This window comes from Pteropus medius, unplaced genomic scaffold (genome assembly GCF_902729225.1).
Source record: "Pteropus medius unplaced genomic scaffold, Ma_sr-lr_union100, whole genome shotgun sequence".
NCBI classification, from domain to species: domain Eukaryota; kingdom Metazoa; phylum Chordata; class Mammalia; order Chiroptera; family Pteropodidae; genus Pteropus; species Pteropus medius.
Window position 1 is genome coordinate 8,429,124 of NW_024354875.1, and position 12,483 is coordinate 8,441,606.

A 12,483-nucleotide genomic window follows, 5' to 3' on the forward strand; every position below is an offset into this window, starting at 1 on the left:
AAGTATTTTTTTTGGCTTTACAGCACATTGACAACAGGGAGCTCACCATATTATTTTGATCAGAAACAAATAAGAGTATTCCATAGGGTTGATTACAAGAAGGAAAAAAAAAGTGCTATGTTTAGAAATTCTTCATATACAATTCATCATATAATTCTAACAGAATTGCTATTCCATTGTAGGATATTTTTGGTTCTAATTATCCAGATTGATTTTCAACAATGATTAAATTTATTTCACTTTGTATTTACTGATATAATAATAGAAGAAAAACAAAACAATCTAAACATAAAAGAAATAATGCTTTACCATTCACAGAAGCCCATGGCAAATTTTAATTACACAAAGGATGAGAACAGATCATGTTTATAAAAGCACTGCCAGAGCTGAATCCCAAATGTGTCAGTTAGTTTTACTACATTCTTTTGCAAAGACCTCCACGCTATTCTTAACTTTTAACCCTACCCTGAGACCTGACTTGAAAAGGTATGTTGCTATTTCCACTGTATTTTAGGATGAAATGTAAATGGGTCTGCACCAATCTATAACCACTCTTCAAAGATAGTCAATCAAAAGAAGAGACTACACAAGTATAATACCTTCACATTCTTTTTCTGTAGTCACCCTTTCTTCCTATTTAGAGACAAATATTGACAACAGTTTCTTGTGACTCCTTTTAGAATTATTTTTATTATAAAAACTAATATATTTGCACTTATTTTCTTTTTATTTAAACGAATATTACATACTATGATGATTATTCTGTCCCTTTACTTTTTACTTATACAGAGGGAATTTGTCTGTGTTGGTGTATCAGGAGATTTTCATTCTTTAAAATTACTGCAAGTATCTACTATATGGAAATACCACAGTGTTTGCATTTAGTTCCCTATTTTGTCCTATTTAGGTTGTTTGCAATGTTTAGCTATTAAAAGCAATTTAGTGACAAATAACATGTGAAAAGATTCTCAACACCATAGGTCATTAGGAAAATGTAAAGTATAACAGCGAGATACAACTACAAACCTATTAAAATGGCAAAAATTCAAAACATTGATAAATCAAATTCTGGTGAAGATATGGAGCAACAGGAATGCTTCATCCATTGCTAGTGGGAATTCAAAATTGTACAGCCATTTTGGAAGACATTATGACAGTTTGTTACAGAACTAAATATATTCATACCATATGATCCAGCAATCACGCTCCTTGATGTTTATGTAAATGAGTTGAAACCTCTCTATACAAAAATCTGTGCACAGGTGTTCATAACAACTTTATTAATAATTGCCAAAACTTGGAAGCAACCAAGATGTCTTTTAGTAAGTAAATGGATAAACTGTAATGTATCCAGACAATGGAAAATTATTCAGTGTTAAAATAAATGAGCTATCAAGCCATGAAAAGACATGGAGGAAACTTAAATGTGCCTTACAATGTGAAAGAAGCCATTCTGAAAAAGCTACATACATATGATTCCAACCATATGACATTCTGAAAAAGGCAAACCTATGGAGACAGTAAAAAGTTTGCTAGGTTGCATGGAAGGAGGGATGAACAAGCAGAATGCAGAGGATTTTTATCATTATACATTTAGAATATACTTTGTACAGTCAACACCAAGAGTGAACTCTAATGTAAACTATGGACTTTAGGTGATAATAATGTATTCATGTAAATATGCATTGTAATAAATGTATCATTCTGTGTGGGATGTCGATAATGTAGGAGGCTGTGTGTGTAAGGATGGCAATGGGTATATGGGAACTCTATTCTTTCTACTCACTTTTGCAATGAAACTAAAATTGCTTTAAAAGTTAAAGTATACTTTAAAAAAGAAAACCATCATAGAAATTTTAATGTGTAGTACATCCCATTTCACTGAGTTCTAAATATTTAAATATATGTATTATGATTTCTTTTTAAATCCATTATTTTGAAGTATAATTTTAGTTTTTAAATGAATGCCTTTCTAATTTTTCTTATGCTGATTTCTACTTTGATTTTTGTGTATGGAGAATGCTCTCTGTAAATTATCAATTACTTGAAAATTTTAGATCTTTGGAACCTAACATGGTGAAATTTGAAAATATTTTGTGTGAGTTTGGTGTGCATCTAAGTCTCCATATATTAGCTTAAGCTTATTAAACACATTATACACACCTTAAAATAATTTTTAAAAATTTCTGTACATATTACTCCTTAAATGCATTAAGTATATTTGTATGATTATTTCTTAGAGTTGGAATTGTGGGTGAAAGTGTATGCACATTTAAACATTGATACATATTGCCAAATGGCCTTCTATAGGAGTTCACCAATGTTCACTGCCATCAAAGTGTATGTTTCATCTACTGACATCAACACAGGATATTACTGGTTTTGTTAATAACAATCTGACATTGAAAAAATATAGTGTCATTTTTTTACTTTATTTTATGGGTGGGATTATCTTTTCACATGTTTAAGAGCTTTTCACACTTTTTCTACAGGTGGCATATAATATTATATTAGTTTTAGGTGTACAACATACTGATTAGACATTTATATAACTTAAAAGTGATTGCCCTGATGTGCTCTAGTACCCATCAGAAACTATGCATAGTTATTACAATAGTATTGATTATATTCCTCATGCTATACTTTACATCCCAATGACTATTTTGTAACTACCAATTTGTACCTCTTAATCTCTTCTCCTTTTTCACTCACCATGACCTCCTAAGCCTCCCTCTCATCTGATTTCTATCAAAATGTTCTCTGTGTCTATGTTTCCTTCTTTGATTTTAATTGTTCTTTAGATTCCACATGTAAGTGAAATCATATGGCACTTGTCTTTCTCTGTCTGACTTACTCCACTCAGCACAATCTCCTCTAAGTCCATCCATTTTGTTACAAACAGCAAGTTTGTTCTTTTTTATAGCTGTGTAATATTCTATTGTATCTATGTACCATCTCTTCTTTATTTGTTCATCTATTGATGGACACCAGGGTTGCCTTCACATCTTGGCTATTATAAATAATGCTACAAGAAACGTATGGGTTCACATGTCCCTTAAAAGTAATATTTTAGGTTTCTTTGCATAAATACCCAGAAGTAGCATGACTGAGTCCTTCTTTGTTTCTTAGTATAGAAACAAAATTTAAAGTCTGGTTTAAAGGCTATTTTGTCTAAGTGCTGTTACACTGGCTTTTTGTTTGTTTGTTTCTATTTTTATGAAATGTATTTTCCATTTCTTTACTTTTAGTAAGTGTATGTCTTAATCTGGTCAGTCTCTTGTAGGCAGCATGTGCAAGGGTCTTGTTTATTTATGCATTCAGCCTCTTTTGATTGGAACATTTAATCCATTTACATTTAAAGTAATTGTTGATAGAAATGTAGTTATTGTTATTTTATTATTCATATTTTTAATCTTTTTTTTTTTTTTTTCTTAAAAGTCCCTCTAACATTTCTTATAATACTGGTTTGGTGTTGATGAACTCCTTTAGCCTTTATTTATTTATTTATTTATTTTTTTGGTCTAGGAAGCACTTTATCCTTCCATTCTAAATGGTAGCTTTGCTGGGTAGAGTCATCTTGGATGTAGGTCTGTTTTCTATAACTGAATGTTTCATGCCAATTCCTTCTGCTCTGCAAAATTAATGTTGAGAAATCAGGTGACAGTCTTATAAGAGCTTACTTGTAGGTAACTAACTGATTTTCCCTTGCTGCATTTAAGATTCTCTGTTTTTAACCTTCGGCATTTTAATTATGATGTGTCTCTTTGAGTTCATCTTGTTTGGGACTCTCTGTGCTTCCTGAACTTGTGTGTTTATTTCCTTCACCCAGATAGGGGAGTTTTCTATTGTTATTTCTTCAAATAGATTTTCAATTCCTTGCTCTCTCTCTTCTCTTCCTAGTATCGCTATGACGTGAATGTTGCTATGCCTGATGTTGTCCCAGAGGCCCCTTAAACCATCCTCATTTGGGGGATTATTTTTTCTGGTTGCCCTTCTGATTGGGTGTTTTCTGCTACCTTGTCTTCTAAATCACTAATTCGATCTTCTCCTTCATCTAATCTACTGTTGATTCTTGTATTTATTTTTCCATAACCTTTTTCCACTTTTATATGTATTGTTGGTCTTTTTAAAAATGATACCAAAGTGCTATTATGTATTAGGGCATCTAATTATTTGTGATCAGTGTTGCAAATATATTTCCCAGTTTATTCTGTATTATCTGTCTACAATATTTTATATTATTGTTTCCTCTCCAATTTTTGACCATTCTCGCTTTTAAAGATGGTGCTTTTTCATGGGAAATTATTCTGTAAATATATTGCTGGATTTGCTCATGTTTTATCTAAGATGATAATAGTAATGGTCATCAAAGAGATGGTTTGTAATTTTTGTGTGAATAGGAAGTACTAAATTTTCTGGTTGCAAAATTAATATTGTGTTGCTTAAAATAAGAATTTAAAATTTTTATTCCTTTCAAATGCTCTGGAGGAGATGAAACCACTTTGTAACAATGTTTCTTACATATCTGGTAAAATTTTTCATCTGTACTTGGAGCTTTTGGTGGAATGGTGAGAGAAGATAGATAACCATTTTTTTCTATTTCTATAAAATAAATTGCCCATTTTTTCCTCTTTAAGGTTATTTTTGAAAAGTTTTATTTTTCAAGTACATGATTTTATTAATACAGGTTTTTAAATTAATTTCTATGATGGTCATAGTTTAATTTTTATAATTTCTTCAGCATCTGCAATTACCTTCCCATTCTCATTTTATGTACTGCACTTTCAATATTTTCCTTTTTTTTAATTAGGTCAGTTAATTTATTAGAAATTTTCATTATTCTTTCAAAAATTTAGTTCTGAAATTTTCAAATTATGCTATTTTTCTTTTTGCTAAATTTATAAAATAAATCTGTTTTTCTGTTTTCTTTTACTTTGTTTTGATATTTTCTAACTTTTTGAGTTAGATGTTGCATTAGTTAGGAAAAGCTATGCTGAAGTAACAAATCCTGAAACCTGGTGGCCTAATTCAATAAAGTTTCATTGCTTATTCACGTAAAATTTTATAGGTTTAAGTAGTCTTCTTCCAGCTTGTAAATATGCCCTTTATACTCATGATTTAAAATATCACTTGAGCAGGAGAAAAAATAAAAAATAAAAAACGGCAGGATGCTCAGTGTAGCTTAACTGTCTTGGCACAGAAATGATACAGTCACTTCTACTCATAGCCCATTGACTAAAAGTAGTCATTTGGCCCCAATGTAAGTGCAAGAGAGTTGAGAAATATAGTAAAGCATATGAAGAATTGGTGAATACTACCTCTGTTATATACTATTAAATAATTTATTTTAATTAAAAATTTCTTAATGTAAATACAGATTTCTAAATAGTTTTTAGAGCAGTTTTTTTAACCTTTAATAACTCTATAAGAAATGCTACAAGCATAAAATCATTTGAATGTTTATTTAAATTTCTTAAAATTTTGTAAATTAAGTTTTAGTTACATATAATTTTGAAATTTTGAATCAAAAATTTTAATATTATTATCTTTTGTTTTAGTATCTCTAAAGATGGCAAACTACTAGAAAAAAACAAATTTATTATTCAAGATTCACAAAACTAAATATGTTTAAAATAAATTATTAAAGTTTCAAATGATGTCTTTGTAATATTATAGCATTTATACTCCTAAAGTTGTTAAAGTCTAAAAATACTTCAAGTGTTTGGAGATGAACCATATAAATTTATAAAGTTATAAAATTTTTTGACCAATGCTTTATTTATATGCTTTATATTTTGATATGTGTGTATCTTTATTTTCTAAAAGTTCTATAATTTCAGTTTGATTTCCTCTAGAATTAAGATAAAGAATGTTTTCTTTTCTTATTAAATTTTCAAGTGGAAGGGTAATTTGCTCTTCATAATTACTAGATGTATTGTACTATGATTAAGAAGTTTTATCTGTATTATTTCTACTTGGAATTTATTAAAGTTGCTTGTGACAATAAATGCTTATTTAAAAAAGTATCAGGAGCCTTATATAAATTTTATTTTTTGTCTCCTAAGAATAGAGTTCTATATTAGTTTGATTTAAACATTAATTATTTAGATCTTCTACATTCTATCTTATTTTTTCTCCACTTAATTTTTGTGGACTAAAATAAGTGAATATACTTTCTCAATCCTAATATCATTTTCTTATTGTGGTCTCTGTAATTTCTACCATATAAAATTTGATAGTATGTTATTTAATGTAAAATATTTAAGATTGAAAATCTTTATTGATTACAGTTTTGCCATTAAAATGTGTTTTTCTTAGTCTCTCCCATGTTTTATTCTGGTCCCTAAACTTATGTCTCTCACTAAATCTTACTTTCTTATTGTTCTAATAATTTTCGAAGTGAGGCTATATGTGAAAAAAAAATGCTCTATATTTTGTATGTGTAAATTATCTGGAATATTATTTTAGCAGGGTATAGAATACTAGTCTGAAAGTGTTTTGCCTTAGCTTCTAATTATTCAATTATTTTGTAGCATTATTTAATGCCTTCTTAGATACTCTGATTTTCTCTCTGGTAGCTTTAGTATCTGAAGTTCTACAATTTCAAAATAAGTTAAAGAGATTTGGGTTAATTATATTACTTCTACTTAGAAGTCTAAGTGTACTTCTTTCTGAGGAATCAAGTTTTTCAATTCAGGGAAACTTTAGCCAGTGTGTGTGATGAGAGATGCTAGTACCTATATTCTCTCATGAAATTTCTTTAAGTATCTGTTATAGACTTTCCAACTGTATAGCTCGACTGCTCTTTCTTACTTTTTAATTTTTTCTGTTTCTCTGTGATCCTTTCTGGGTGAACTATATATTATTATTTTTGAAATCACATTCTCAGTGTCCAGCCTAGAGTTTATTTAAAATTTCATGTTATATTTAATTCTCAAATCTAATTTCTTGTTCTCCAATTTTTCCTGTTATAATTATTCTACCTATCATCTGTATCTATATATCTATATTCATCATCTACATCTATATATATATATACATACATATGTGTATGCTATCTATCTATCATCTATCTATCTATCTATCTATCTATCTATCTATGTATCTACCTATCTATCTATCATCTATCTACATTCTTGTTCAATTTAGGGATATTATTTTCTATTTTTTTTTCTCTTTTAGGATCCTAAACATACTTAAACTTTTTTAAAAGGCAGTTCATTTTTGTTTGCTTTTTAGTAAATTAATTTTTAATTTGTTTAAATTAATTTATTGGGTTAACATGGGTTAATAACATTATATAAGTTGATTTTGATGGCTGTTTTTATTATAGTTTTCTTCATGCTTTTAGAATTTTGATTTTCAATTATACCTTGAAAAGGAGTTTTCGATTTTCTCTATGACTTTGTGTGTTTTCTATCTTCTGTGTATAGATATTGCTGCTTCTACTTCAACTCATGCCTTTATTGTCAGCACTCTTGGTTCAGAAATACATCTTACATTTGTTTTTCATGGTATTGTATCCCAATATGATACTATATTTTTTTCAATCAGATTTAGTCTCTAAGCCAGCTAGAGTTTTGGCTTGATTGTCATACCTATGTCCTGCAGCCTCTCTAGGCACACAACTTCACTTATGTAACCATCTTAAGCAGCGACCAGCAGTAATTTTGTTTGTTTGTTTGTTTTATTTAGTTTTATTGTATCCTCCTTACAAAAGCAAAAGAGTCCCATTCCAGTTTCTTATTTCCAGCAGTGAGCTTGGTTCTAGTCACCAACTTTATGTGGAACAGATTTTTTTCCCTTATTAACCCTAAGATCTGAACACCCGTTCATTGTTACTGGCCTCTGTATCCAAACCAGTCCAGCATCCAGCTTCAACACAGCTCATCATTTGTTATTCTGTTGTATATTTGTTAATCAGAGATATATTTTATTTGTGAAGACTATCTCTCTCTCATTTTTCTGTTATATTTTATCATCATCTCTATGTGTTTTTAGCAGTGGAGAGAGGTTTCAAAGTGTGAATTTAAAATTCCAACTTAATATGAATTTTTTATTACATCTTCTTAATGACAAAGTAGTTCATGATGTGGATGAACTGTAATTATTAAGTAGTTCCCTTATTGGTGGACAATATATTTAGTTTTTTGCTATTAAAACAAAAAACACTGTATTGAAAATCTTTGTGCATATAACTTTATACACTTTTGCTGTTCTTTACAAGAATTTATAGAAGAGGGAAGGCTGGCTCAAATGTATATTTCTAGCAACAGCAGGAGGGCTTATTTCTTTTGTTGTATAATAACAAATGTTTGTTTTTATTTTCCAATTTGAAGAATGGCATTTCTTTTCCATGAGGGATGGACTTAAAATTCCCTCCCTTGATTCACCAAGTATAATATAACTACTGCAATTTACTGGTCTGGGATGTGAGAGAACAGCCATAGAAGAGTATAGTTTTTAGTCAAAGGTAAATATTTTGAGAGTAAAAGCTCTTAAATGATAATGATTGTATTGTACTTTAACTTAATTTAGCTCTCATTTTTTTTCCTTAAAATACTAAAGAAATTTATTAACATAACTATGTTTAACACTAATAAGATGGTAATGTATGTATAAAAGAACAGTCATTTTAACCACCAAATAAAAATTGATTACCCTGAAAACTTTTAAATGCTCAAGCTAGCATTCAGAAATCTTTGATAATAAATATGAACTTTGAATTCAACATCTTAGGTAGTTTGAAGGTCCTTTAGCTGTAAAACTATAAATTTAATTAAAGTAAATTTTAAAATATCAAAAAGATTATTAATGTGCACATATTTTTAATCTAAAACTTATATTTGTGGTTCATTTGAATGTTTGCAATGTTCATAAAGGTCAACCATAAATATGCATACATAATTTTGAATTATGACTCCTCAGATAGTTTAATACATTGTGGTTGACTATACGTAAACCACAGATTAAATTAGAATCAGATAAAGTTAATAATTACTTTTCATGTTTCTCTCTTATTTATTTTTACTAATTTTTTTTCTGTAAGAATACTTAAATTCTACCTTTTTAGTATATTTCAGTTATGTAATACAATGTTTTAAACAACAATCATGTTATATCATATTTCTCTTTTAAAATGCCGCATGAGTTTTATTGCAGTTTTGCTTTTTTTTACATTAAATTTTGGTTTACACGATGACTATTTGATACAAACATCTGGTGTTTTATTAACAACATTATTAAATGAATAATCTAAATCTTAAGTCAACACACACTAAAAATGTCTCTCAATTCAATTCTCCAAAGAGGTAGTATAAGAGATCAAACTATATTACCCCCAAAACACTCCTCTTTAGCATAAGAATTATTTTGAATCGAAGGCATATGAGATTTAAAAGACATGGAAAGAAGGCTTCCTGAAGCTTCCCTTATCTGACTAAATTCATAACTTCTGAGAAATGAGAACCACTTTAAATTTTTTTCCCAGGGAAATTTTACAGCCATGAAGACAGAAAGTCAGTGTTGAGATGGACATGCACAAACTTTAACTGGCTCTTATCTTCCATAGATTTTTCCGTATATCTACCTTTCCACAATTTGCCATCCCTAGATATTCAAAGTTCTTTTCCTTTGTCTTGTCATTTTCTACAAATTTACTCTTCTTTGCTAAGATACTATATAAGCCCAAGTTCTAACCACACTTTGGAATTACTTATTGCTGAATTTTCCCACTTATATGCTAGATGCATGTGTTAAGCTTTTTTTTTCTTGTTAACCTATTGTCAGTGTAATTTCCAGGGTCCTAGCCAATAAATCTAAGATGGGTAGAAGAAAAAATTTTTTCCTCCCTACATCAGTCATCCTCCTTATATTTTAGATATATTTTTAAGTTCAACCATATTCAGAGGAAGCTATTTCATGAATTCTTTGCAAAATATCAATACACGCATATAAGATGAATTACGAACGTTTGAAATTTTCTATTAACTTTAACTCTGTTATTTATTATGTACATGTTTTCTCCACATATTTTCTGTCATAGAAAGTTCAAACCATTTTTTACTAAGATAATTTTTAAAACTTTATGAAATTATTTATAATTTCTTTATAAAGAAATTTCCACCTTGTTTTGTTTCATCCCTATTTTTGCTAAATCTTGATAGTATATTCAGTTAATTTTACCTCAGAATTTTCAATGTCAATTTATATTTTGCTTTACTATATCTTACCAGTTCCTTATTCATACCTGTTAGACTGTTTGATATATTTCGACATTAGCAAATGTCAGAAGCAACATGGGGAAAAATACGCATTATATATGTTTAGAATAATGTTAACCTGAGTCAAATAATTGGCTCTTTTGTATCAGAATTAACCTATTAAATAAAAGCTTGTTTATTCAGTAAATATTGTATTCACTAAACAGGTTATTCATCTATTAATTCTCAATTAATATAATATGTTCTCAAAAGATTTCTAAACTTAAAGTCACGTTCTTTTAAGCAGTAATGCCAAAACTAAGACTCTTCATTTAACAATTGAAAAGTCACATAATTGTGAAAATAGTGTTGAAAAAATATTAATTTTGCAAATAAAACTCTCTCACTAGAAATAGATCTCAGGGATATTTATTTATCTATGCCCATGTTGCTTATATTTATTTCTTTATTTCTTATTTGAGGCCTTAATTGTAGCCAGGAAATGTGTTTAAGAAAAGAAGCACAGTTCTTTTCTATACCTTTATATGCCCACGGGCCATGTGGTTTTTGGACTGTTTGCTTAATCACAGCTGTGATAACTTTTCAGCTTTACCTTGTCCTTGAAATACTTAATAGGGAGCAAAATCAATCATTACAAGTTCATAGTTAAGTAGTTCAAAAGCAATTTCACATTTAAAAAAATTGCAGAGATGATTCAAGAATATATCCTGAAACCTGCAGAAATTATTTTTATGCATTATTTGGATCATGCTAACCATTTCACTAATTATATCACAAGTTAATTGTAATCAATTTTTCTTTAATCTTCAACTCATAATCTGGTCAAGTGAGGGAAATGAATAGGTTAGTTTATTGTGTCAGGTGATGCCTACTGTACATAGAAAAAATAAAATGTAAAAGTCATAATAGAATATCTTCATAAAAAATAAATAAAAGTCACAGTAATTTTCAAAATAAGTCAAAAGTTTGAATGACATCACCTTCATTCTACTGGAATCTAGCAACAGCACAATACAATTTTGAAAACTTGTTGAAAATAAATGTATGTAATTGTCATTTTAGTCATTTGCATTAAATTCTATGGTGAGGATTTTATTTTAGTCATTTGCATTAAATTCTATGGTGAAGATTTTTATGGAATGGGCAATGCTCTTCGTGGGTTTAGCACAATCTCTTAGTAGACTCTGAAATTCTAATCTCTGAATCTAGATTGCCTCGTTTCAAATCCCAATTCTGTACTACTGGCTCTATGAACCAGCAAGTTAAAACTTCTTTTGACTTTTTTTTTAACTTGAGCAAGTTAAAAAATTCTTTTAGCCTCAGTTTTCAGATTGCGAATTGTCATAATGAAATAAGTTCACACAGAAAACAATATTAGAACTTTGACAAGCTCATAAACAGTTCTCAATAAATGTTAGCTATTATTATTACATATAAAATGTGAGAAAATATATTATAAATACAAGAATACTTTTTTACAAAGGTGAGATATAGATTGAGGATAAACTGAAAGAATTCTACATCCAAGAAGCCCAAGGTGAAAGCCGAATTCAATGTTCTGCTTACCTGTACTCCTACAGGAAAACTTGGTTTTGTGATCACACAATCGTAAGGTACCGTTGCAGCCTTTTTCATCACTACCATCTTCACAATCTTTTTCCCCATCACAGCGCCACAGATCAGGAATGCAATTTCCATCAGGGTGGCATTGAAATTCATTCACATTACAACCAACAGGAGAACGGATCTCTTAAATAGAAATGAGGGAGAGAGAGGCAGAGAGAAGACAGGAGAAAAATTATGATTGTACTTGGTAACTTTTTCATTTTTTTCTTTCTTTAGATATTATTAAAAGAGCAGAGAGAATATATATTTACCTTAGTTTTTTAATAGCTATAATACTCTCTTGTATTTTCAAATTTATTTTAGAAACACTGATAATTAGAGAATGATGTTTCTTGCCTCCCACAAAATTTTTTCTAATATAATACATATATTAGGAAAAAGGGAAAGAGCAATTAAGATAATATGTAAATATTCTGTAAATGATAATCTGTAAATATTCTGTTGTGATTTTAATTAGTGTGTTGAGAATGAGATCTTTGAAGGGCTTTTCTATATGGCACAGGAAGAGGTTTCACATTCACTGTAAATATTGATTTGTGATGATCTTTTGACATTTATCTAGATAATTTCTTTCAGACGCTTACGAGCTAACTAACCAAATAATAAGTACTTTTGGACTAACAAAATCTTTGAA

The 12,483-nt window shown here is 29.2% G+C and overlaps 1 protein-coding gene across 1 annotated transcript in view; it reads right to left on the minus strand.

Annotated features, from left to right (window-relative positions):
* LRP1B (LDL receptor related protein 1B) overlaps positions 1-12,483 on the minus strand; it is a 1,647,539-nt gene that overhangs the window by 578,824 nt on the left and 1,056,232 nt on the right. Inside the window, exon 21 of the mRNA XM_039855262.1 lies at positions 11,790-11,972. Within this exon, the coding sequence (XP_039711196.1) occupies positions 11,790-11,972 (183 nt within the window). The remainder of the gene's footprint in view (positions 1-11,789; positions 11,973-12,483) is intronic.